Genomic DNA, 27,914 nt, shown 5'->3' on the forward strand with positions numbered 1-27,914 from the left:
AGCCCCTAGACTGCACGTGTTGCAATGATGCAGAAGTGATGACAAATTACTGTGCTGCTTTTTCGCCACCCCCACCTTCTGAAATTGTTCCTCCTTTGCCGTCACTGGTTCCCTTTCCCTGGTCTGTTGCAGGCGCATATTAACGCGGCCTCCCCTTGTGTGAGGATCCTGCGGCTTCTCAGAGAAAGAATGCGCTATCAGCCGCCCATGCGGGCTGCAGTAACTGGAGGGTGCACATGGCTGCTTCTCGATCTCGGTAAGTCCGTGGCCTCATTCCTTAGCACTGGCGGTGCAGCAGTTTACGCCACTTGTACTCTCTCTAAAATGCGTGATTTTGAGAGTCGAAGAGCTGTTCTTTATGTATGTTTATAGTCCTAGAAAGCATAGACAAGACCCCGGTGGTATAAGAGCACATTTTTGAGGCAGGGGTGCCCGATTTTGAACGGGCTTATGCTATGGCCTCCTGTCTGTTTTTTGGCACTGTAGGTAGAAAGTTTCAACTCTCTCCCTTTCACCTATCCGGCTGGCTTCTTCAGTCCTTCTATGCCTCTATGTCGGCAGCTCAGCTGTAAAATCCTCAAGATTCTAGATTGTTCTCCTGCCGCCTTAGAGCGCAACACTATTACTGGATTTATAATTTTACTAGATAGAGCAGAGGAGATGACGTTATTTGGCTGCAATAACTCGTTCTAATGCTGGGATTTCAACCCAATCTCTAGGATATGAGGTCCACCAAAACTGCACTTTTACCTTGCTCCAGACTTATGCCCACTGCATACTGGGGCTTGACGGAAGCCTCACTGTGTATGCGCCTAAGGTATTCATTTGTCAAGAGTCGACTTCTCAGATGACGAAAGGAGTACCACGCTCATGGGTTGCCATGCCGTTAGACTGGCCCTTACTTAAGTGATTCAGTGTCCTTTTTTGTCTTTGTAATGTTCACTTCATAGTTGTTTGCAGCCATTATGTGCGTTAACTGTTTGTTCTTGGCCCTCCAATCATAGCCCTTTTTTTTTTTTTTGTCATTCACCAGATGACCCCGGTTTAAAATATTGCACATTGAATCCTGGTAGTACTTATTTCAGATAATTGTAATTATTGTGAGATGCAGAGAAATGAAGTGATTTGCCCAGAATCAGTCATTTTTTCAAGTGCCGCAAATGGAAATCTTACCAAATACCTGGTTCCAAGATAACCTATGTCTTCCACCCTGTTATGTAAACTCGGCAGTACTGCTATTTTTGATTACTGACAGTTTTGTGTAGAGGGAGTGACATTATTTGCCCAGTGTCGTGCATTTGTGGAATTCTAATTAGGTTCCCAGTGGCTAGGTCAGTGATTCAGCCTTTTGAGATGTCCTTACCTGACTGTATCGGATCTATTTTCTCAGATTAATGATGGCTGCCTACATGTACTCCATTTGCAAATACTGTTTTTGTCCAACATGGGTGCCTCGGATTTGTAATAAGGCGAGGGCTGTGCCCATGCGCCATCGTGCTGTTCACCACAGTCTTTCTAAGTGCATTCATGAATATTAAAAAAAATATATAACCTCTGTTTTTTTACGCTGATATAGTCATTGACTGCCTCACTTTTGAGCCGCCCCACTGGCCAATTAACAATAGGGATATTGTATAGCACAAGCTTGTCACTCCAGGGGGACTCCAGGCACTGAGGTTGAGCTGTCTCTCGTCTTCCTGGCCTTGGTGGTCGGAGAGCCGGGTCTTCAGTTGCTTTCCAAGCACAGTGAGAGAGGGAGAGGGAGCGGTGCGAAGGTGAAGGGGTAGGCTAATCCAGTTGTTTGCAGTGAAGTAGGAGAAGGAGCGTCCCCCTTCACATTCAAGGTGAATGCAAGGAATGAGAGCCTGAGCAGGGTTGGCTGAGTGGAGCTCTCTTGGAGGTAGTTGGAAGGATAGGTGGCTGTTGAGTAGGTGGGTCCTGTGTTGTGAAGGGCCTTGTGGGTGAGGAGCTTGAAGATAAAGCGTTTCTGGACAGGTACAGCGCTCGAAAAATCATAAAAATGTTACTATACCTGCAGGTCAAGTAACTTAAATAATCTACTCTACCTAACTGCAATGTACTTGACCTGTAAACAGGGCTCAAATTGTATGATCCTAGGCAAATAGTTTACAGTCGCCTTTTTCTTAATTCTCACATATGATTGCACCTTCAAATATGTGAGCTCAGCACTACTGAAGTACAAAAACCCCTCTTTTGTTTAAGTAGATTAAAATTTGCTGCGTGCGTCACAAGACTCTTGCCCACATACCCATGAGGTCTAGCCCACATAACCCAGGACTTCTTTTAGTTTACTAACAACATTAATTTAATAAATATATTACTAAACCATGATGTGGTAACATATTGTCATCTATACACAGTAACTTTCCAAAAAAGGTCCAAAAACGTCTCCCCTAACGTGCAGCTTTACTGATAAAACTATATAGTGTATTAATAATCTGTGAACATTGGGTTTCAGAAAACATATCCTTTGCACATCAACATGTAAAGTATTTAATTTATTTTCATCCTATTCAAATATTTTTTAATCACACATAATTATTAAAAAAATAACTTTCACAACTACTGAAATATATTTTGAAATGCTTGCACAGTTGACTTAGTCATTTAAATGTTGTGTGTTAGGAAAAACCTGACACCCTATATACTTTTATTTTACATTCTAAGCAACAGGTCACATAGTTCACCTTACAAAGTCATGGAACGCTGCAGTCAGAAGGAAAATTAATTGTAAGAAAAACTGACTCTTTTGACCTCTGTCAGTGAACACAGAGCAAAGGTGAGGTAAGTAAAAGATTTAAAGGCATCTTTTATTGTCCCTCCACTTTTCAACTGAACTGTACACCTGTTCACCTACTACTTTCCCTTCCGCGAGTTGACACTGAACAGGTGTTTGTGTAGATCCTACAAGGTTTTCCTACAGAAAATAACAGCTGTAATAAAAAAAAAAATATTGAATTTGAGGTGAAAAAAAGCCATTTTTGTCAACATTTTACTCTGCAACTTTTTTGAAGGCAAAAAAGCCTTTCCTTTCTTTTGATCTCTGCCTGCCCCCTCCTCCCGAGAGGGGAAGAGAAATGCATTTCTCTTCCGCATCGCGATGGGAGGTGACCTCTAAAGAGGTCAGCATGGGATCGCGTGCTAACATCATCAGACGTCACTTGGGTGGGGGGGAGGAAGGGGAAGCGATTCCCCTTCCAACCCTGACCTGGGGGAGTGGGGGCAGCCCTCGGGGAGAGCGCTAGCGCTTCCCCCGAGGGCCATTCGCAGGGCGTAATGGTTAACGTCCGTGGAGCCTGAGCGCCACAGTCATGGACGTAACCATTACATCCTTGGCGGGGAAGGGGTTAAAGGTAAATATGAAGCTTCCGGTTAGACGGCCTCATCTATTCATATCAAGAAAATTATATATTGGAGTACTCAAATCAGTTTGGTCTGTAGTTAAAAATCAACAGTGCACAAATAAGTACCTTGTTGAAAGTTTTAATTGAATCAACAAATGTTCTTCCTGAAAGTTGGATCTCTGCTGTATATCCAACAGGAGCAGCACCTGTTTCGTCCTTGCTCAAAGCGTATGTCCAATCCAAAAATACTGCTTAAATTGTGTTATGATGGAATTTCAGGCGTAAGCGAGTCTAAAAATTCATTATACACAGTCACTGGTATGAATAGTAAGGCTCAAAAGAGTCCTATATGACCTCATGTATAACCTTCTAAGGCCAGTACAGTCCAGTATTTGGGAGGGTATTCAGTGTGCTGATGTGCCTGTGAAACTAATCTTAAAGAAACCCACGATAAGCCTATAAAACTGTTAGCTTCAAAAGTTGAAAATGGAAACAAGTGGCGACCCTTAAACTTCCTTTGAGTTTTACTATTTGGCTGTTATGAATTTTTGGACTTGCTCCTATTGAGATTTCTTCATAGGGCGCTATCTTTATTGAATCGGACTGTACTTTTTTTTTTAAGCCTTTAGGAAGTCCAGAGGATGAAACATGTTGGCTTTCGGATTTACAGTAGTTATCTCCACCTTTCAGGAAGAACATTTATTGTCTCAATTACATTTTCTAGGAGGGAAAATATATTTGTGGACTGTTTTTTTTAAACTACAGAACAAATTTATTTAAGTGCTCAGATATATAATTTTTCTTTTGGATTTGTTTCAGGGTGGAAGCCTTTTTGTTTCTGTAAGTGTCCAGCTTGAGCAAAACTTGCCTTCCTTGAGATGTCTTTGTCCTGATTTATTGTCTTATATATGATGCATGCAGTCTGTAGCTCAGGGTAATTAATCATGGGAGCACAACCTAGTGAAAAGAGGACAGTGGGATTTACTAGGAACCTTATGTATTTGTGACCCTACAGGCTGCCAAGTGGGGGACTGCCTTGGGTGGAACTAGTCAACATTTGGGTGTCTCAGTTAGTAGTGTTTTTCCCTAATCTATACACGAAATTACTTTGGTTTGAATGACCAGTTTAAAATCCTGTTTTAGGAGGAAAGTCCGGAAACTAAGGAAACAGTGTAGCTGGAGTTTGGCAGTCTTGTGGTAGTCTAAAGTTGGTTTAACCATTTGCTGGCAGCTCCTGATCTTTGTGGAAAAATGCTGAACTTAAGTTGTTTGAAGGTTTGCCTTTAGTTTCACTTTTAACATAGGCTGTAACCGCATTGGATTTTAATGTGAAGTTAAGTATCATCCAAATAATCCAGATAAGAGAAATCATGTTTTGCTAGCACATCGCATTGTGGTTCCACATGGAAATTGAAGACCAGGTGGTGAGAATGGAGGCATGTAGTAATCCGCAAGAGACTTTGACAGGCAAAGAGAAATGGGTTTCTATTTTGATGACTTGTGTTCTGTCAGAGATGTGATCTAAACCAGTCTAGTTGTGTTCCTTAAGTACCTATTCTGTATCTTAGGGTTTTAAAGAGGCTCCCGATAGCTCAAGGAGAACTAAGAGGCAGAATGTTCCTTCATTAAAATAAACCTAGAGCAACATCCACAGTTTTGAGAGAGTATTTTTCAGTGTTGTGCCCCACATGGAAACGAGACTGCAAGTCTTTTTAAGAGGGGGTTGTTATTGGTGTATTCTAGCTCGCTGGCCACTCATCTTTCAATAACCTTTGTTATGAAAGTGAGGCCTGTGTTGGGTCTGTAGTTTTAAAGCACATCCAGGTCTACATTGAACTTATTTAGAAGGTGACACGCTTGCCGTTTTTTGAAGAAATCTGGGAGAAAGTCCTGGTTTAAAGAGTGGTCTATTATTTGGACAGGGACACAGGAGAGGGCGTCTGTGTGATTTTTGGCTTAAGGTGCTTTATGGATATGAAAGTAAGTTTAATGGTTTTGTGTGTGCGATGACTTTTATTGGCTTATTACAAGTAATTTAGGTTAACTCTCTTCCTGCTAGGCCTCCCTTATTCCTTAGTGCTGAGCCCTTTATTTCTGTATTTGATGTAGTTCGCGCTTAGGCCTCCATAACTTTTTTCCCACATAGGGTATCCACACCAAATATGTGTAGTTTTTTCCCAGCACCCTGGAGATTGCAAAGGTACCCATGTTTTGTGGATTGGCCTGGAGGGAACCATGAAAACAGACAAAATATAGCAACATTTTGGGTATTAGGATCCCTAAAAACGGAACCAGTGAAAGGTTTGCTTTGCTGAAATAACCATTTTCCCAGCTATCAGGAACACGCAGAGCTGAATAAAAAAGACAATCTGTTTTTTAACTATAGTTTTGGCATTTTACAAAGAGGTAGCCCGTTATTCCTAATTTCTGTGCTTTTAACCTACTTCCAGTTTGTGGTGAAAACTGCTGTCAAACCCCTGGGTTACCCTGGAGAGCTATACATTTCTGGAGAGTAGACAAAATTCTGAATTCAGCAAGGGGTATTTGTGTAGATCCCTCGATTTTTCCCCAAAGAAACTAACAGTTGAAATACAAAGTATTGAAAATAAGTATGAAAAAACGAGTCATTTGTGATATTTAATTTGTAACTTATTGTCACAATGGCCGATTCACAGAAGGAATACCATTATGTCTGCTAAATCCTTCTTGTTTTGGGGATATACAGAGTTTGTAGGTTCTCCAAGAACCTGAGTTACTCGCAGCCAACAAGTGAACTGAACTTTACAGTTGTTTTTCATTGTGTACCGGTTATAGAGCAATTCATATGGTAAAATATAAAGAGTGAAAAATGATTATCACAGAAACTTATCCAGTTCTGAAATGAACACCAGATACAGAGTTTGAGCATTGTTAATTTGTACATATCTGAATTTGTGGGTACCCACATTACCATGTGAATAGGAGGGCATTTATCAAAATGTCTTCTTTCTTACACACTGCCTTACATTTGGAAGGCACAAGTTCAGAGAAATACAATTATTGAAAACATGTGTTCCACAATTCTGTAATACTACATGTCTCTCCATAATAATGGTACCTCATTTGTATGGGTAGGTCTAATGCCTGCGACAGGAAAGAGCCCTAAACACAACCTGGACACATCACTTTTTTCCACTGAAAACTGTCCCTTTTTTCAAATGTGGGTATCTGTATTTTTTGGGCCCTTGCTTAGCAGGCACCTAGGGAAGCTTAGCAAACCAATACATTTCTGAAAACTAGACACCCAAAGGAATCTAGGGTGGGGTGGCCTGGTTGATTATCAAAAGACTGTCTTTTCCAGAAGCCCTTGCAAGCCTAAAACTTTGATTGAAAACACATTTCCCTTATATTTCTGGTATGGAAAGTTCTGGGACCTGCAGGGATCCACATAGCATTCTCTCAAGTCTCCTGACGAAAATGCTACCTCACTTGTGTAGTTGAGCCTAGTGCACACAACAGGCAAGCATCAAACCAAGGTCTCGCAGAGCAGCTCTTATTGAACCTGGTTTGATTTGTGCCTTTCGGGGCCACTAGGCCAAATCACACAAGTGGGGTAGCATTTTTATCGGAGCAAGTGGGGAAACTCTGTCTGGGTGGAAGAAATTATGTGGACTCCTGCTGATTCTCGAGGTGTAAATCACAGAAATTCAAGGTAAATATGCAATTGTATGCAAAGTGTGAGGTTTGCAGGGCATTGTGGGTGAGAAAACGTTATGGGATCCATGCATGGCATATGACTCTGGACTCCCCCGGATGTCTATTTTTTGGAAATGTCTGGGCTTGGTTGGCTTCTCCAGGTGGCAGCTGACCCAAGCGCAAGAAGTGTAGCCATTATGCATAGAAGTTAGAGGAGTTTTCGGGTCAGAAAGATTTTTTTTGGGCCGGTAAAGGCACTACCTGAATGCCCATTGCAAGGGGACTCCCATCCCCCCTCAAGAAAACAGCTATTAGTGATTTAGTGAGTCGATCCCTGCTTGGGGATCTCCCACCTATGGCATTCCCTAAGGAGGGATCCACTAGGGAAAGGTACCATTGGAAAGGGGAGGCTGTCCTCTTTCCAGTGATATCTCTCCCCCCTGAATTGGTGCTCGGGGCTGAGTCACCTCATCTCCCAGTAACTATGCTTTTCCATTTCAGTTGAAGGTAATTGTTTGGTTAGGTGGGTTATTCTCTGGTTTCTTATTGAATGATCTGGAAAGGTTATTTGGGGAGGTTCAAATCATGTGTAAGTTTTGCTTTCTGGAGGGAGGATTTTGCTTGATGTAGGCCCTGTGTATAATATTTTCTCACCAGGTTTGAGGAGGTGGGAGATTTTCTTCATTTGCTTTCATGTGTTTTCAGATGTGTTTGTATTTTGTTCACTGTTAGAAATGGGGTCTTTGCTTGACAGTCAGGTTACCCCCTGTTCAAGCAAGGACCATCACTCTAGTCAGGGTAAAAGAGAATCACCCTCAGCTAACCCCTGCTTACCCCCTTGGTAGCTTGGGAGAGCAGTAGGCTTAACTTCAGAGCGCTAGGTGTAAAGTATTTGTACCAACACACACAGTAACTTAATGAAAACACTACAAGATGACACAACACCGGTTTAGAAAAATAGGAAATATTTATCTAAACAAAACAAAACCAAAACGACAAAAATCCGACATACACAAGTCAAGTTATGAATTTTTAAAGGTTAAACTCAAAAAAAGCTTAGAAACAAAAATGCTTCGATGAGATGTTAACACGGCGTCGTGACGGAGTCGTTCCCAACAAGCCGACACCAGCGGCGCCGGACACTGAGTCGTGTAGACCCCCAAGTACAGTACCTTTGGTGAAGAGTGAAAACAAACCGATGCGCGAAGTCAGGAATCGCGGCGTCTGTGCGAAACGTTGAATCCGTGCACTTCGAGCGGCGTCGGTCACGACGTGGTGCGGCGACTTCCACGGAGTCGCGGACTTCAGTGGGGCTGCTGCGGCGTCGGGCCTGCAAAGAACGTCGCGTTCCAGTGAAGGTCACGGCGTCAGGTGCAGGTGGCGTTACCGGATTCAGCAGCGGCGTCGGTCCGGAGTCGTCCGAAGTCGATTTCCTTGGATTTCCACCAGCTTTCCTTTCAAGGGCCCAGGGACTGGATAGGGCACCACTTGTCGGAGCAGGAGTCTCTCCAGAGACTCCAGGTGCTGGCAGAGAGAAGTCTTTGCTGTCCCTGAGACTTCAAACAACAGGAGGCAAGCTCTAAATCAAGCCCTTGGAGATTTCTTCACAAGATGGAAGGCACACAAAGTCCAGTCTTTGCCCTCTTACTCTGGCAGAAGCAGCACTGCAGGAAAGCTCCACAAAGCACAGTCAAAGGCAGGGCAGCACTTCTTCCTCAGCTATCAGCTCTTCTCCAGGCAGAGGTTCCTCTTGGTTCCAGAAGTGTTTCTCAAGTGTGTAGATTTGGGTGCCCTTCTTATACCCATTTTAGTCTTTGAAGTCACCTTTCTTCAAAGGGGACTCACACCTACTTGTGAAATCCTGCCTTGCCCAGGCAAGGCCTCAGACACACACCAGGGGGTTGGAGCCGGCATTGTCAGAGGCAGGCACAGTCCTTTCAGATGAGAGTGACCACTCCACCCCTCCCTCCTAGCAGAGATGGCTAATCAGGAAATGCAGGTTACACCCCAGCTCCCTTTGTGTCACTGTCTGGTGTGAGGTGAAAAACAACCCAACTGTCAAACTGACCCAGACAGGGAATCCACAAACATGGCAGAGTCACAGAATGGTTTAAGCAAGAAAATGCCTACTTTCTAAAAGTGGCATTTTCAAACGCACAATCTCAAAATCAACTTTACTAAAAGATGTATTTTTAAATTGTGAGTTCAGGGACCTCAAACTCCACATGTCCATCTACTCTCTAGGGGAATCTACACTTTAATCATATTTAAAGGTAGCCCCCATTTTATCCTATGAGAGAGACAGGCCTTGCAACAGTGAAAAACGAAATTGGCAGTATTTCACTGTCAGGACATATAAACCACATTACTATATGTCCCACCTAATCCCTACACTGCACCCTGCCCTTGGGGCTACCTAGGGCCTACCTTAGGGGTGCCTTACATGTACGAAAAGGGAAGGTTTAGGCCTGGCAAGTGGGTACACTTGCTAAGTCGAATTTACAGTGTAAAAATACACTTACAGATACTGCAGTGGCAGGTCTGAGACATGATTTACAGAGCTACTTATGTGGGTGGCACAACCAGTGCTGCAGGCCCACTAGTAGCATTTGATTTACAGGCCCTGGCACCTCTAGTGCACCTTACTAGGGACTTACTAGTAAATCAAATAGGCCAGTCATGGATAAACCAATTACATACAATTTACACTGAGAGCATATGCACTTTAGCACTGGTTAGCAGTGGTAAAGTGCTCAGAGTTCAAAAGCCAACAGCGACAGGTCAGAAAAAATAGGAGGCAGGAGGCAAAAAGATTCGGGATGACCCTGCATAAGCAAAAGTCCAATACGACCTCCTACCAGCCTAAAGCCAGGGGAGAACAATCAATACCTTGATGTACTTCCCTGATTGGGGCGATAGAACAAGGACCCAGGCCCACAACAGCAGGGGCATGTTCCAGTTCTACGCCTTCCTGACTCCAGTTGGATCCCTCTGTCCATACTCTCAGGGCCCACTAAGCTAACCCATGGGGAACCCGTCTCCACATCTGCAGACTCCATCTGTGCAGCGCCTAACCTTACTTTGCTCACAGATGTATTGCAATGGGCAGATAGTACCACCAGGGCCACCGCAGTGGTGTTGCCCACTCCACCCCCAGGGTGTGACTCTCGTCCCACCCCCAGGGGCAACTCTGTCCACCAGGACAGCAAGCCACAGTGGCCCCAGACAACTGCCAGGGATGAGAGCCCGACCTCAGGCCTCTTCAAGCACTGTGACTGCGGAGAGTGGGGGGCAGTAGCCCCAGGTGCCTGACACCCTTTGACCACTCTCCCTTCCACCAGGTCACAGAAGATAACCTGACCCTGGTCCTCCCCTCTGGGGCTCTGTGCCCTCCCTGCAGAAGCGGCACCCCCAGAGTCAAAAACTGTCAGGGTGCTTGTAGAAGCAGTCCTGCACAATTCTTCCACCAGTGTAGGGCTGGTAACCTGCAACTGGTCTGCCAACCTGGGGTCTGTACCTTCAGGTTGGACCAGGGCCAGGGGTGAGGCTTCCCTCCCCCTGCCCTCCCTTCTGGGGTCCTGCACCCCCCAACTAGGAGTGGCCCGCTCAGAAGGCAACATGGGATGGGCACTGTTAGCAGTAGCCCCTTCCTCCAGGTCAGGGGGGACACCCTGAACCTGATCCTCCAGTCCAGGGTCTGTACCCACAGACTGGACCACCGCCTGGCAACCCAGGACTTCCTGGGGAGCACACTTACCCCCCATCAGGTCAGAGTTTACCCCCTGAACCTGATCATTCAACCCAGAGTCACCACCCTGCGGTTGAACCTTTGCCTGGCACACCAGGACTTCCAGGGGGGCACACTTACCCCCCTCTAGGGACACACTGTCCCAAAGGGCCACACAAAAGTCTGGCTGGCGCAGGTCCCCTGACCTCTGCCCATCTGACAGAGTCTGGATTCTCCCCAACCCAGAAATGGTCTCACCAAGGTCATTCCTGGGGGGCTCTGCTCTGAGCTAACCCCAGACCCTCCAGGTTCTCCACTGGGGTCCGCAACCCCCTCTCAACCCTCTGTATGGACTTCTGCACCCCCTCACTAGGATTGGTACTGCCACACACCAGAACTGGTGGGACGCTGGCTACAGCCGCCCCCCCAAGTTCTCCTGACACTGTGGGATCTCCCTCAACAGATGGCCCTATGGTACAGGCTAGGCTCCCCTCCTGGTGTTCCCTCATGGAACCCTCCAGGACCTGGGACCGGATCTCGGGCACCTTGGACTTCAGCCCATCCCCATTCCCTCTCCTCAGAGACTGGACATGGGGTCCCTCACCCATCCCACTACACTGGGACCTACCTGGGACACTACAATCCTTCCCTACCTCACCTGGTTGGGAAATACCTAGACCACTCCTCTCAGGAGCCCCCCCAAATGCCACTTCAAACTCTCTGGTACTCACCAAGAGGTCTGCCTCCATTGTAAGCTCCCTGGGGTCCGAGAACTCGCACTCCACCTGGTGGTGGCGTAGCTCTGGAAAATAAGGACTAGACATATGCTCTTCAGGAATTACATCACTCAGCCCCTTACATGAATTAACCAAAGTACCCTTCACCCAACCATCCAGTGACTCTGCTTTGGAAAAGCACCCCACATCACCCTCCTGAGACTGGTGAGACAGTACCTGACTGTCCCTGACACTCAACCCACACTCTTCTGGGATGTCTTCACACTCCATAACCAGGACTTCTACCTGAGGGGAACCCCTCTCCCTGTCACTCTCACCTAGAGTCAGTAGAGTGTCCCTCCCACCAGTAGGAATATGACTCCCCATGCCAGTTCCCCAATCCACCTCAGGGAGCCTGTGCATCACTGGAGCTACCTCATACCCCTGAACCTCCTGGTGTGTGTTAACTCCCTCCTTCAAGTAGGGCACCACATCTCTGGGCATGTGCACTTCTTCAGCAGCACTAGATATAAAATTGTTGCTGCCACCATTTCAGCTGGATTCAGCCCTCATGACTTCCAGCTCCTTCATTTTGAGCTCATAAGCCCAAATCCTCTTTTTGATCTCTAAGTCCCTCCTCCTTTCTTCCAACTCCTTTTCCCTTTGCATCCTCAACTCCTTGAACCGGCAAGCCCTCTCTGCCTGTCTGTCCTGTAACTCTTCAGGAGTCAGACCCTTGGATGACACCCTGCTACCCCTCCTGGGGACCCTCCCCCCAGGCGTAACAGGTACCTCCACTACACCACTGTGTATCCTCTGCACTTCCCCACCCACATTCTCCTCCTCTGTGTGCCCTCCAGCCTCCTTGACTGTCTCCCAGGCCCTCTGTGCCTTTTGCAGCTCCCCCTCCCTGGTGGAGCTCTCAGTGGGACAGTCAAGATCTTTAAGGAACTGTTTCAATTGAGCAACTGAGTACTCCTTCAATTTCTCTATTTCAAACACAGCTCCAGCTGTTGCATCTCCAGATTGAGACATGATGGTCACAAGTGCAAAGTTCCAAAGGCAGAAAATAAGTTCCCAATGAAGTAAAAAGAATCCGTCAAGGGATCAGCAAAATCCCGGAAGTAGAACAAAAATTAGTCCTTTAGAGAAAAAGCAAAAGATCACCAAACAAGTAGTATGTGGTCACCTACTGGTCTGAAATCAAACAGTAGTGTACACTTAATTACTGTATGTCAAGTACAAATACAAGTCCAAATCCCAACCGCTGATCACCAATGTTAGAAATGGGGTCTTTGGTTGACAGTCAGGTTACCCCCTGTTCAAGCAAGGACCATCACTCTAGTCAGGGTAAAATAGAATCACCCTCAGCTAACCCCTGCTTACCCCCTTGGTAGCTTGGGTAGCTTGGCAGAGCAGTAGGCTTAACTTCAGAGCGCTAGGTGTAAAGTATTTGTACCAACACACACAGTAACTTAATGAAAACACTACAAAATGACACAACACCGGTTTAGAAAAATAGGAAATATTTATCTAAACAAAACAAGACCAAAACGACAAAAATCCGACATACACAAGTCAAGTTATGAATTTTTAAAGATTAAACTCAAAAACAGCACTTAGAAACAAAAATGCTTCGATGAGATGTTAACACGGCGTTGTGACGGAGTCGTTCCCAATAAGCCGACACCAGCGGCGCAGGACACGGAGTCGTGTAGACCCCCAAATACAGTACCTTTGGTGAAGAGTGAAAACAAACCGATGCGCGAAGTCAGGAATTGCGGCGTCTGTGCGAAACGTTGAATCCGTGCACTTCGAGCGGCGTAGGTCACGACGTGGTGCGGCAACTTCCACGGAGTCGCGGACTTCAGTGGGGCTGCTGCGGCGTCGGGCCTCCGAAGAACGTTGCGTTCCAGTGAAGGTCACGGCGTCAGGTGCAGGTGGCGTTACCGGATTCAGCAGCGGCGTCGGTCCGGAGTCGTCCGAAGTCGATTTCCTTGGATTTCCACCAGCTTTCCTTTCAAGGGCCCAGGGACTGGATAGGGCACCACTTGTCGGAGCAGGAGTCTCTCCAGAGACTCCAGGTGCTGGCAGAGAGAAGTCTTTGCTGTCCCTGAGACTTCAAATAACAGGAGGCAAGCTCTAAATCAAGCCCTTGGAGATTTCTTCACAAGATGGAAGGCACACAAAGTCCAGTCTTTGCCCTCTTACTCTGGCAGAAGCAGCACTGCAGGAAAGCTCCACAAAGCACAGTCACAGGCAGGGCAGCACTTCTTTCTCAGCTATCAGCTCTTCTCCAGGCAGAGGTTCCTCTTGGTTCCAGAAGTGTTTCTCAAGTGGGCCAATCATGGATAAACCAATTACATACAATTTACACGGAGAGCATATGCACTTTAGCACTGGTTAGCAGTGGTAAAGTGCTCAGAGTTCAAAAGCCAACAGCGACAGGTCAGAAAAAATAGGAGGCAGGAGGCAAAAAGATTTGGGATGACCCTGCATAAGCAAAAGTCCAACATTCACATTATACCAGTTAGATGTTGGCTTTGTCTAAATTGTTCATGGTATCCAATAATTTTAGTGTAATGTTGCTCACTAGCTTGGCAGTGTCATCCTTGAGCTCTGCTGGTAGTTTTACCAAGTAGATTAGGAAGTCCATGCCCTTTGTGTGCTTGAGGTATCTGATCTATTTTTTGGTGTTTTTGTGGCATGGAGGTGCTTGGGGGTTATATAGGTGCAGAAAGAGCTCAGAGTGGGTGCATTAGGATAGCCAAAGGAGAGAAGAATCTGAAGGTAAGAGATCAGGGTAGGCGACTTGGCTGGAAACAGGTAGATGCCCAACAAGTTATTGAGAGGGTGGTGGGGTGAAACCTACCCTTGTTTATGGATATACTTTTGAGAGAGACCCCGAGCCCAAAAGAAGTGATGGATGCAATAACTGAAGTAAACACAGAAGTTAGAGACTGTCTATTTTCGATAGACAGTCGTCCCAACAAGCACAGAGGCGGGTGGTTTGACGAGGCCTGTTATGATGCCAGGGTAACTATGAAAACGGCCCTCAAGGAATATCCCAGAGATAGGCCTGCGTTGAAAGCAGCAAGGATTGAGTATAAAAGGGCTCTGAGGGAAAGTAAGGATAGATTTAAAGCAAAGGCCTGGGTAGAGTTGGAGCGTGCCACAGTCCTGAAGGATCCTGGTTTGTTCTGGAAGGTGGTGAACAGAGGTTCTTTTGCAACAGAGACATCCGAGGGTTTGGGTTGCAATATTGCCCCGGAGGTTTGGGTAAATTTCTGTAGAATTTTTTTAGGGTATCCCACTAAGAAATAATTGGGAAAAAGAGTGTGTGGTGGTTCCCAATTTAGCGATCAGGTTTTCGCTCCAGGAAGTTACTGATGCACTCCAGGGCAGTGCTAGTAACAAAGCCCCGGGCCCGGACTCTATTCCCATGGATTTGTATAAATCTTGCCCTCAGTTATGGGCACCTGTCCTTTTAAATGTTCTTAATGCGGCAGTTACTGTGGGAATTCCTGCCTCTTGGAGAAGGGCTTGTATTATTCCAGTTTTTAAAAAGGGGGATCGGAATGACCAGAAGTCCTATCGCCCTATTTCCCTACTTGACTCTTCTGTGAAGATTTTGGGGCGGATCATCTTAAGGCGTTTTGAGGCTTGGATGGTAGAAAAGTACATTTTGAGCCAGGATCAGTATGGCTTTAGGGAAGGTCTTGGCACACGTGAGCAGTGCCTTAATCTTCTGATGATGATTGGGAAATATACGCAAGCTAGGAAGGGCACCCTCTATCTTGCCTTTATGGACCTTAGTTGTGCCTTTGATAAGGTAAATTGGTCCATATTGTGGGAAAGGTTAAGTCAGGGATGGATCCTGATATTGTGGAGCTGCTCCGGTACCTCCAGTCAGGATCGGTTGCCAATGTGAGGGTGGGGATAAATGGGGAATGTTCAGAGACTTTTTGCTCACCAAGGGTGTTCGCCGGGGGTGTGTGTTGGCCCCTACTCTGTTCCTCTTATATACTAATGGATTGTCGGATTTCTTGGTGGAGCACTGTAGGGATGTCCCAAAGGTGAATCGTACCAGTGTCCTGGTGTTGACATATGCAGATGATGCAGTCCTTATGGCCCACACCATGAATAGTCTTCGTAAAGCTGTTAGAGCCTATGCATCTTATATGTCAGGCTTAAGCCTAGAGATAAACTATAAGAAATCGCATTTCATGGTATGTGGTAAACCTTTGAGCAGGGTTGGGGAGCTAAAGGTTGATGATCAAACTATTAGTAGAGTCAATGAATTCCCATACTTAGGGGTAATTTTTTATGACAAAGGCTCATGGAAACCTTCTATTGCTAGAAGGGTATGCTCTTGCATGCCTCAGTTGGTGCCACTTTTGGCTTTGCTGTAAGAGTAGGAAGCAAACCCATTAAGCCTCTGCTTGAAATCTATAGGCGTAAATGTCTCCCTGTCCTGTTGTATGGTGACGCACTCTGGGGGCATATGGACCCGAGTGCCCATTACCGTAGAAAATCGTTTTTGTAGAAGACTATTGGGCGTTGGTCAAAATACCTCTGGCTTTTGTTTGCATCTAGAACTAGATCTTGAGTGTGTGCAAGATACTATTCAGTTGGCTCCCCTTTTGTTATGGATTTCGATTTGGAGAAATGAATTTGCTATTTATAATAGAGAGGTTTTAAGGGATTGTTTGGCCTGCGATAATGTAAAATGCATTCCCTGGCTGATGTACATAAGAAAGGTAGCACAGGAGTTGGGGCGGCCGGATTTGTTTTACTCTCCCGAGGGTCTGACTAGCCAGGATAAAAATTGTGTGAAGGAGAATTTCTTAAGAATTCGGAGGGCTGAAAGAGAGGGAAAGGAACTAGGGAAACAATCGGTCAGGGATTATATTATGTTAAAGATGGGGGTGGGTCCTGAGCCCTATCTCCTAGCAATAAATGACCTGAAGGAAAGGACTCTCATTACTCGATTCCTTTTGGGGGTCATCGGAAAAAATCTGCTTTCAGTTAGGTCAGTATGGTGAAAAATCTATCAGACCGTGTCCCTGTCACGGGGTGTCCCTGCAGACCTTGTCCCATTTTACATTATTCTGTGTCTTTTATGCACCTTTTAGAAGACGTTTTTTATTACCCCTGCTGAGGCCAAAGGGATTTGTGCAATTTCGTCCTGCTTTTATGCGGCTGCAAATGGCCTCAGATGCATTGGTATGGAGGAGCTTGGGATTGTTTTTGAGGGGAGCCATTACTTGGCGTGATAACCTAGAGTTTTTTTAAGGGATGTTTTAGATTATTATCCTGATAATGACGTTTGATCTGTTTGTAAATTATGATTATTGATATTTTATTGTTCTATTGATACTATGGTCTATTTATTGTTGTTTTATGTAATTTAAGGGTTGAATTATTTCATACCGAATAAAGTCTTTCTTCAATCTGAAGTTTTTTTTTTTTTATTTATAAGGGTGAGATGGATGGAGTGTGTGTTCCGGTAGGCTTGAACTTGTTTGGTTAGGTGATACAGTTTGAGAAATTGATATTCTCTGTCAGTGACTGCGCCGGACATTGTTACATTGTTCTTTGTGTTGTCTCGTAACATGACAGAAACTTTAAGAGCCATAAGAGTGCCAAGCAGTGAAGTGAAGATGTGACTAAATATTTTTGTTCAGTTTGTCCTGCAGAGAACTTTTAGACTTCCAATTACATTTAAAAATCACATGGAGCAAATACAATTGTGCAAAGTCATATGAAGCAAAATCGCATGGATCTAACCATATGGAACAAAAAGGAAGTGAAGCTGAGTCACAAGCAAGAAAAATCACATTGTTCAGATCACTTGGGGAATAATATGGGGCAAAACTTAAGGGGAAATTCGTTTTGGGAAAATCAGATGAATACATAGAGACATAATGACACTTTTGCAGGCTTGCCTTTGTTCTCTAGTAGTGTGTATTTGAGGGCTTGGAAGGTATGAGCAAGGCCCTAACATGCCCAGAAGGGAAGTGCCCTTAATAGATGCTCTTTGATGGACACCTCCGGGATTCTAGTCAAATAGAAAGATCCTTAAACTGAATGGTCTTAATTGTTTCGACCTCTGAAAGATGGAGGTCTGAGTCTGTACTTGTTAGAGTAGATCGTGTGGGCTGCGGCAGTATGTGCATCCCATTGAATTTTAGCCATGCTTTCGAGTTCAGGCAAACAGTTTGCTACCCCGAGACCATGAAACATTTGAAGAAGAATGGAATTCTGTGTCCGTTTTGAATGCGAGGCAGTCTATGTCTCGCATTCACTTTGCTTGCGAGAGTGTTGTTCCCAAAAAAAGGGCTTGGATCCCTACTATCGCTTACCATTTCGTGGCATAGTTGCCAGTCACTTGTGCTGCCTACCAATTTGGCAGCCTATGCTCAAATTCACTCCCGTTTAATTCTGTGGCACGCTGACCAAGCACAGACTGATTTGATTTTTATGAGTGTACTTTTGCTGCTCGCAATGTGACCGAGGTAATATTTCTTTCACTGCTACCACCTTACTCAGTCTCCTTTGCTCCTTCACCCACTATTTTTGTTTTTGGGCATGGGATTAAGAGATTTGCGCAGAAGCCCTTTATTGTCAACAACACCCCGCAAGCCCAGTCCAGTGCATGTAAGCATTTACAGTGCGATGGGTCTCGCATTAGAGCTATTAGCGTTGTAAATTCCTAACTGCACTTTTCTTGCCACACGACCTGAAAATAAAACTGTTGACATAAGCAAGCCGATTCAGCGCGCCTTAGTGAGCGCGAAGAGGGAGACAAAAGGAAAAAGAAATTCGCTCACAGTCCAAATTATCCACAAAAGTGCAGTTATCCATGTAATAGGGTTGATGGCCAAGGCGGTAACAAAACCGCCCTAAAGCGGGACAAACGTAAAGCAGTTACCAACAAAAACAAGGGATTTTTGAAAGGCAAGCTGTGAACGACTGATAGTGATGGGCGTGTGTGGTTAAAAGCCGAGATACATACCAACACGTTGGAAAAACAGCGCTTGCGCGCTGCTATGCTCGACCTAAAAACTGGCCCAGTAGACCATGAAGCGGGCCCCTAAATAGCCAATAAACATGCCCACAGACTGATCTACCAGATATACCCATAGTGCGCAGTCCTTCTCTGGGGCCAGGCCTGTGACAGGCATGGAGCCACAGGTTCGGCTGTTATCATTCGCTGTCACTTTTTGTTTTCAATGAGTGCATTTTTGACGTCCTTCGGCACCGTTGATGAAGAACAAATGTGAACTATGCTGGCCGAGCCTTCCTCTAATGCTGGAATGTCTTGTGCTGTTCATACAAAGAGGCAGCTGTATTCCCATCAGTGAAGCCCCTTCAGACTCCAGGCCACAAATCTTTGGGGCAGCTGATGGCAGTGGCAGGGTAGACAGCTGGGATTCGTATTTTTTTCGCGACTGGATGCATTTAAGTTTTTGGTTGCCGCATTTCATATCCATAGGGGACTAATTTGCAGAGGGTAATTTCTAAGGTTTCCAGGCGCACAAATTGGGTTTGTTCGTTACTTTTGGGCTGCAGCGGCTTTAACCCTTTTTGAGATTATTTTGGCTTTTCGGGTATCATAACACAATTGCGAATCATCCCATATCCCCGCCAGCACTCGCCTAACAGTCCCACCCTGTGCAACCTTCATAAAGAATTCCATTGGCATAAATTTATTTTCAGTATGGCACGTGCCCCCGTAGTTTACTGTGGTAACATAATGTGTCTTGTAATTTAATTCTCAGTGAAGCCTTCACATAACCCATCTTCACATCATAGGGCTGGTCCGTATCTTTAGGGTTTTACCTAGAGATAACTAGCTGTCTCACCGCGTAATTAAAAACATTAATGAGTAAAAAATACTTGCATACACTGTGAGCCAGCCCTCTTCATCTATTGGCCTATCCTGCTGTCATTCACATTTTGCTTCCGTCCATTATAGCATATTGCATGTGACAATGAGTTCACCTACTTCAGTCATTGACTTTTGCACTGTAAGTGATGACATTTTGTCTGATCATGTGTGCACATCTACTTAAGAAGTGAATTTCAGCTACCGGGCTTGTGGGCCAATATTTTATGACTTTTTTATATTTAATTTCCATTCCTTATACCTTTCAGCCTCCTTTATTTGATTTAAACTAGGTTTTCAGGTTGCAGCAGTTCAAAGCCTTCAGTGCCCTTTGCGCTCCAAGTCATATTTTCCTGTGATCTGAATTAAAACTAAAAAGGCTTTATATTAATCCTTCTAAGTACACCTGCTTGCTAGGAATCAACGTACTGTTGTAGTAAAATTATGAGTTAATATTTTTTTAAATTTTGTCTTGGAGGTAGCCTTTTTGCTTTTTATTTCTGTGGCATATGATTGAAATGATAAATACATGCAGCTGTCAGACAAGGTGGTCAGTGCTTTTGATTTTGACATTGTGTGTTTAACATGTATCTGCGATGCTTACATGCATGCTTAGCTGCCGAGATTTATCCAGAGCAGTTCAACATTACGATAGGCTTATACTCCCTGGTTAGAGAGACAGGTGATGAGATGGTATTTTTTTTTATTTTTTTAAAACGTTTAACTCTGTTACGATTTAATCTGTAGTGGTGGGCTTTCTGATAAATTCTATTCTGGAAAAGAACTTTGGAATGTTGAGTGCTTCACTGAATATATTAGTGCATCAGTGCCAATTAATGGCAGGACGGGCTGGCCTCAACTCTTACTCAGGACAAAATTCTATTGAGTCCGCATTTTTGATTGTGATACTTACCAAAAATATGCAAGAAGATGCATTTAATTCCTTGATGATCCTTGTAGGAGGTGCATGACGAAATAATGAGTGCTGGAGGCCTTGATCTCCGGGCTTTGCTTTTCTGAGGATCTCACTGCGTGCACCTACACCACTGATGGCTCTTGTGTCAATGCAGTACTTGATGCTGTGGTTAGAAATCATTTCTCCATGGCAACCCATGTAAACCACAGCTGGCACATGCCCAGCCGAGTACCGCCTTTTCTCTAGGGACATCACTGAAATTCCTCGCATGTCTGAGGGGTGAGTCAAGTAGCGCCTGGGTTAATGAAAGGAGAAGGTGACGTTTATCTCCCAGTGTACGACTCACAACTCCCCCCCCCCCCTCACTGAATCACAGACATACCTAACCAACCTGGTAAGGGGTGTCGTGTTGAGGCAACATAGAGAGCCACATGTGAGCACCGACCCCGCTGGCTCTATGAAAGGGCCCTTGTACTGCAGAGATCTGGAGGGCGGGTTCCTGCTATCAGGTGATTTGATGTAATCGGTCAACAGCACGCCTTTTTTCCCTTGTAATATGTGGAAATTGTGGGCTTCCTGCTGATCTATTTTAAGCCATTCGTATTCTACTGCTGGCCTTACTAGATAGACTGCTTGCACTACTGGAAAGAGGCAAGTAGGTCGAACCCTTTACAACCCTGTAACTACGTGTGGGTGTATTGTACTGGGAGAAAACTAGGCGCTCTGGGTAGCGAGGTGAATATCAATGAAGAATGTCAAATCTCGAAATGGTGCACTCTTGAAAGACCACACCCAAAAGGTCTTGATAGATGCTAAAAGCACTATTGCAAATATAAAGTACAAGAGGCACTCATTATAACATGAAAAATAATAGTACTCATGAGTCAGTATACATAGGCAATGTTTTGTCATATATTTCTGAAAATTAATAGGATTATTTCCAACATAATCCCCAATTACAGTATCACTGTCCCAATGACTTCATCAGGGCCAAACATATATGTAGATGCGTCCTATATCATAAGTATTCCTTACAAACGAATCCCAGAATAATTCCGTTAAGCAACTTATCTGCTGATATCAGTTATATCAATGCACCTTCCAATGAGTCAAAACGTGAAGCGCGGGTACGCGTGTGTATCGATGAAGTATCAAAGCTTTGAAACTCCCGGACGAAACACGTGTTGGCTATCAATTTGGATGCGGCTGCTAAAAGCTATATCATCTTTTGAAGAATATAATTGAACTTTGATTAGAGAAATCTGGACTTGGACTTTGGATCATAGCAATCTTGGAACAACAGATCAATTAATTCTACTATTTGGATTTGGACAGTGATACTGTAATTAGGGATTATGTTGGAAATAATCCTATTAATTTTCAGAAATATATGACAAAACATTGCCTATGTATACTGACTCATGAGTACTATTATTTTTCATGTTATAATGAGTGCCTCTTGTACTTTATACCTTTACAACCCTGTCCTGCTGTTCCGTCTTTATACCAGTCAACGGCAGTATCTCTGGATGTCCTTGTATGCCTTTCCAATAGCAGGTTGTCCCTGTATCCGTTATATTTGTTCTGATGCAGTATATTTGTATGCCAGTGATGTCCTTTCTTACTGATACTACATTCCTATACCTCGTCTCAGTTTTGGTTTAGTCTATGACCTCTACTTTTATGTGCCCATGCCCATTAAGTACTCGGTCCACATATTGTATGTTCTTGCATCTTCTAAGTCCTTGTCCTTTCAGTCTGTCTCCATGCACATGATATCATTTTATTTTCTTTGGAAAGTGCCTTTTCTAGGGAGAGCTTTGGCACCCTCGTATTTACTGTGGGATTTCAGGGATCCCCACAGTTGCTGAGTTGGTATTCTTAGTTGTCATCTTACGTGGTGCCAGCTCTCTGCCTGTAGCTAATCTTAGCAATTGTTTTAAGAGCTTTCTAAGCACAGTTGATAAGGATCTGCCCTAAATTTAGGGTTAACAACATTAACCAGTCTGGAACCCTGGACTCCGAGCAACCAGGCACGTTTTTTTGTTGTTTGGCGACTGTGGAGTCAGGGTATAGCAGTAGGACTGCCACATCCTGTATGTATTCCAGCCCTTTGCTCCTGTATGCCTTGTGCATGGTTGAAAGTACCTTGAACTTGAGTCCTGACTCTACTGGCTTCCATTAGAGTGCCTTCAAGGCAGATGGTTGAATAGCCAGAGGTTTAACTACAGTGGTGGGATTGGAGATTACGCACAAAACAGTAAATCCTTGTTCATACATTGTTTTTACTTGAAAAGAAAAATGTACTAATGAAATACAGAAAACAAAAAGAATAGAATATTCCCTGGGAGATATATTACTTAAACATGCAATTCTTTACATATAGGACAACAAACCCAGCATGAAAGAGTACTGTAATTCCAATTTCCTTTCAGTTCCCCAGGGCAGGAAATACACAACACAGGGTTTTATGGTCACTTTGAGGTTATCTGTTTTAGTAGCCCCAGTGTTTGTTATTGTGGTCCCTACAACCTTCGTTGCACGTGTCCCTTCCATCGAGTTGCTTGCTTGGGGATTGGAAGGTGCTTGTGCTCTGTACACGCTTGGACACATTTTCTTGGGAGCAGCATTCTTGACTTTGCCCTTACACTATGGTCTCCTGCGACATCCTCCGGTGCTATGGTTGTGCACTGGTATGTGCCTCAGAGTCACAAAATACAACGAGGGGACTGCACAGGTACCAATAATCATAGGGTGCACTCACTTAAGCCAGATGCAGGGAAGGATATCTTCTTTGTTGGATCTTCTTCAGGTTCAGAGTTATGGTTTTCTATCCATACAAATAAGACGCCCATCTTTGGTCGAATCCGGGATGTTGAGATGAAATTTGCCAGTTGTTGTTGTGATTCTTCTTAGTGCCAAGCCTGCCACCGTACTGATACTACTTAGAAGAATACCACCAAATGTGAATACCCACTTACTTGGCACCAAGCCGTCACAAACACCTCTTCTTCATAGTCGCTTCCGCTGTCTCCATTTACCTTGCAGAAGGATCTGTGGACCGCTCTGGTCAGGGAGAAGCCTAAGTGCCCACCTCAAGCACAGATTTGGGGAGCATGTTATCTTGTTTTAGGTAGAGTCCCTGAGGCAGTGAACGGCACAAGGGGATTCTTCTGAAACTTCTTGGTGCCCAAGAAAGACGTGTGACTGAGACTCACCTTAGACCTCAGGTTTCTGAACACCATCCTCAGGAAGGACAAGTTCACGATGCCTAATCTGTCCAACTTACTGTCTGCCCTGAATTCCGGAGATTGGGTTGTGTCCATGGGTTTGTAGGATGCTCACTTCTACCAGTGCTGCAATCCCTCAGCTGTTTTCTTTGGTTTGCTGTGGGGTTAGGGCAGTACTAATTCACCCTCATACTCTTCAGTCTGACTTAAAAAAACACCCCTTGTCTCTGGCTTTAATAAAGGTGTTGTCTGAGATTGCGGCTCATCTTACCATGATGCACATTTCCGTACCTCAGTGACTGGTTTCTGAGTGTTCCTTCAGTAAAATGAATAGCCGCATTATAAGGCTTCTTTGTCTCCTGGCCTTGTGCATCTTGCTAGTGCCCTATGTCTGGTGGCATATCCAGTCTCTTTAGTGGAACCTTTGCTTTCATTGTCCTTGTTGGAAATAGCTCTTTTTGCAGGGTTATTTCCAAACATTTTGCCTATGACCTTCTGTTTTTGACTGTGTGCTGCATTTCATTTTTGCTGCCTTTAGCACTCTGGGAACTTTACTATTGCTGACCAGTGCTAAAGTGCAAGTGCCCCCAGTCTAAATTTTATGGGTCCTTGGTCTGTCCATGATTGGCATATTTGATTTAAAAGTAATTCCCTAGTACAGTGCTCCAGATGTGCCCATGGCCTATAAACCAAATATTGCTAGTTGTCCTGCAGCACTGTTTGTGTCACCCATATGAGTAGCCCTGCAAACATGTCTCCAGCCTGCCAATGTGGTATCTGTGTGTGCAGTTTTAAGCTGCCATTTCGACCTGGTGTGCACCGACTTGCCAGACCCAAACCTTCCCTGTTTCTACATGCAAGTCACCCCTAATGTAGGCCCAAAGCAGCCCCATGTGCAGGGTGCAGTGTATTTAAAGGGTAGGATATGTACTGGTTTGTTTTACATGTCCTAAGAGCGAAATACTGCTTAATTTGATTTGCACTATTGCAAGGCCTGTCTCTCCCATGGGTTAAAATGGGGATTGTCTTGAAACATTTCTTAAGTGTAATTTCCCATTGGAAGCAGATCAATGTATGGAGTTTGGGGTCCCTGAACTCACAATTTATAAAAACATATTTTGTTGAAGTTAGTTTTTCAATTGTGAGTTTGAAATTGCCACTTTTAGAAAGTGGGTGTTTTCTTGCTTAACCATTCTGGGCATCTGTCTGCTGAATACACGTCTGGGTCACAACGGCAGTTGGGCTGTTTCTGAATTTACTGTAGGCAGTCAGACAAAGGGAGCTGAGGTCTGCCCTGCATATCCTTATAGCCCATTATCAGGGTGATTGGTCTTCCTGAGTTAGAGTGGTGGGAGGAGATAACACTTGCACCTGAATATGGATGTGACTGTCCTCAAACCCCAACCCCCTTGAGTGTGACTGGGGCCAGGGCAGGGAAAGCAGGGTCTCGTGCACTACACAGACTACTTCATAAACAGAAATGGGTATAAGTACTGGACCTCTGACACCACTTCTTTAGAATCCTTCTGGAGAGAGGAATTTCTGCCAAGAAGAAGAGCTGGATGCTGTAGGAGGGACTGCCACTCTGCCTGATACATTGTTGTGCTGGCCCGCTGCTTCTCTCCTGTGAGTGAACGGATTGGACTTGGCTTTCTACATCCTGCTTCCAAAGGTTCTCAAAGGACTTGGACTGAGCTTGCCTCCTGTTAAGAAGTCTCAAGGACATCAAAGACTTCATCTGCCAGTGCCTTAGCTCTTCTGCTGAGAATCCTAACTTGCTAAGTGGTGCCAACTCCAGTCCCTGGACCCTTGGAAGTGCAAGCTGGTGATCTGAAGGAGAAAAATCCACGCATCAACATGCCGCGCTGTAAGAATTGACACAGCGACTGTCTCACAGCTGAAGAATCGGCGCATGGCTGCCCTGTGGCTGGAGAATTGACAGAGCTCCTTTCTTATGGCTGCAGAATTGATGCAGCACCTGTTTCACCACAGTCCCATCAATACAGTGTCTGGATTTTCCACGCATCATTCATGGGCGCCAATTTTTCATCGACCACGCACCTCAGTAAGGAACTGAGGCTGTGTACCCGGAAAATGACACATTGCCTTTCCTGCGAGGAAAGAATTAACGCATCACCTCCCCTGCCAGTAGGGAGTCAACACATCATCTCACCTGCGAGGAAAGAATCGACGCATCACCTCCTCTGCGCAGTAAAGAATCAACGCATCACTATGCTTTTCTGGCACCTCACCTCCCCTGTTGCCCGCATGGACTTTGTTTTTGATGCATCTCAGGTACTCGGTGAAAAGAGATACAGCCATTGATTCTATTGATTAAGACTTGCTCAAACTTTTTAAAAGAGATATTTTGACTTGTGTATGTTGGATTTTTGTCATTTTGGTCTTGTTAAACTCAGATAAATATTGGCTATTTTTCTAAATTAGTGTGGAGTCCCTTTGTAGTGTTTTTTTTACAGTTTGAGTTTGTACAAAAACTTTGCACACTGCCTCTGAGAAGTCATTCTGCTTGTGCCAATCTGCCAAGGGGAGTGAGCAGGGGTTATCTTAGCTGTGTGACTGTCTTATCCTGACTAGAATAAGGGTCCCTACTTGGACAGGGTGCAGACCACTGCCAACTAAAGACCCCATTTCTAACATTGGTGGCAGCGGTAGGATATAATTTGTATTTGTACTTTACATACAGTGATTTGTGTACACTACTTCCATATCGCAGACCATTACACCCCAATATACTGGTTTGATTTTTCTGTTTGGAACTTTTGAGTTTTGTTTGCAAACATTTCTAAGTCTGGTGAGCCATCAGTTGAAGCTGCAGATTTGGTTTGATCAGGAGAGGTAAAGGTCTCACTACGAAGGAGGAGCAGCAAAAGACGCTGAGGGCCTGGTTGGCAGCAAAGAAGGCTGGTGAGCACACAGAAGAGGAGCATGCTATTGTGGATAGAGAGGAGAAGAGCCTGCATGGGGATTTTGTGAATCAGAATCTGGGATTAGGTTACCTTCCAGGGCAAGCACCAGTGTTTCTTTGAGAGATCTGTCCCCAGTGGAACTGAGGACAGGCAGGAGACTAGGGAACTCCAGTTGAAACTAGCAAGGCTCAAAAGAGGCAGAGAAAGAAAACGTTGCCATGGAGGAGAAGAAGAAAATGACTTAAGCTCCCGAGCTGAGCTTGAAGAAGCTAAACTTAAAGAGCCGGTCCAGCACATATGTCAGCAGTTCTACAGTGCCCTTTGTAGGAAAGGTTCATATACCCAAGAATGTGGTGAATGATTCTGTTGTCAGGGATGACATAAAGCAGTGGTTTATGAGTTATGAAGTGGCATTGAGAATGAACAGGGTCCCTGAGAGAGATTGGGGGCAGGCATGGGGAAGTACTTCTCTGTAGAAGGGATGGAAACATTGTTGGTTTTAGAGCAAGGAGATAAGTTGAGGTACCCCGCCATGAAAGAAGGCCTAATCAGGAGATATGGTCTCACCCCAGAACGTTACAGGGTAAAGTTTAGGGAGAGTACTAAACTTGGTTGGAGTATGTTGATTTCTTTTGCAGAGCACCGGATGGTTGGGTGAAGGGCAGCGAGGTAACAGACTATCATGGGTTGTACAATTTGATTGCATGGGAGCACTGGTCTAGTCGTTTTCCAAAGCTGCATCAGCACTTGATTGACAGCAAGTTTTTTGACCCCAGGAAGCTTGCCAAGGAGGTGGACTGCTGGCTCAGCATCAGGGTCCAAAAGAAGGCATATCTGGGAGACTCAGCCAAGGATGGGCAGGGTCCCCAACATAAGGAGGGGAGGTCAAGGGAGACATAGACAGGTCCCAGTATATGGGGAGAGAAAAAGGCTCCCATGCCCCTTCTTACAGAAAGGAGAGAGGTTCTGGGTGCCCCATTTTCAACATTGTTGCTTTGAGTGTTCCCGGCTAGGGCAAAAGAAAGGGTATTCTGTCCTTAGAAAACCCCTACTGGTGTCCCCTCTACCTGGGTAGCTAGTGTGGCCTTAGGGGGAGGTATTACCCAGGGGCATGTCATAGTCCATGCCGTCATCTCCCTTAGTTGGGAGGTGAACTCACAGGGTGGGTTGATGATCCCAGAGGGTGGGAGTCCTCACTTCCACCAGGTGAATGTGAAGGGGGTCCCAGTCATTTCTCTGAGGGACTCTGGGGCTAGCTGGACCATGGTTGCAAAAAGGCTGGTTTCCCCAGAGCAGTACAATGGCCAGGTGTGTAGTGTGACTCCAATCCATGGGCAGGACTTTTTCTGCCCTATGGCTCTGTTGTCCCTAGAGTGGGGTGAGAAGATGGTCCAGAGAAGGTTCATAGTTAGTTCCCAGATACCTGTAGACTTCATTCTGGGGAATGAGTTGCCTCCAATGACAGGA

General features: G+C 45.0%; 1 protein-coding gene across 2 annotated transcripts in view; it reads left to right on the forward strand.

Moving 5' to 3' along the window:
• ABL2 (ABL proto-oncogene 2, non-receptor tyrosine kinase) overlaps window positions 1-27,914 on the forward strand; it is a 255,078-nt gene that overhangs the window by 46,646 nt on the left and 180,518 nt on the right. The window contains exon 1 of one of the 2 annotated variants that reach the window (XM_069232035.1): window positions 138-256. The exons of the other annotated variant lie outside the window; for it this stretch is intronic. Coding sequence (XP_069088136.1) covers window positions 190-256 — 67 coding nt within the window. The 5' untranslated portion in view covers window positions 138-189. Of the gene's footprint in view, window positions 1-137; window positions 257-27,914 lie in introns of those variants that run through there. 2 annotated transcript variants of the gene reach the window in all.

This window comes from Pleurodeles waltl, chromosome 4_2, assembly GCF_031143425.1.
Source record: "Pleurodeles waltl isolate 20211129_DDA chromosome 4_2, aPleWal1.hap1.20221129, whole genome shotgun sequence".
Classification (NCBI taxonomy): domain Eukaryota; kingdom Metazoa; phylum Chordata; class Amphibia; order Caudata; family Salamandridae; genus Pleurodeles; species Pleurodeles waltl.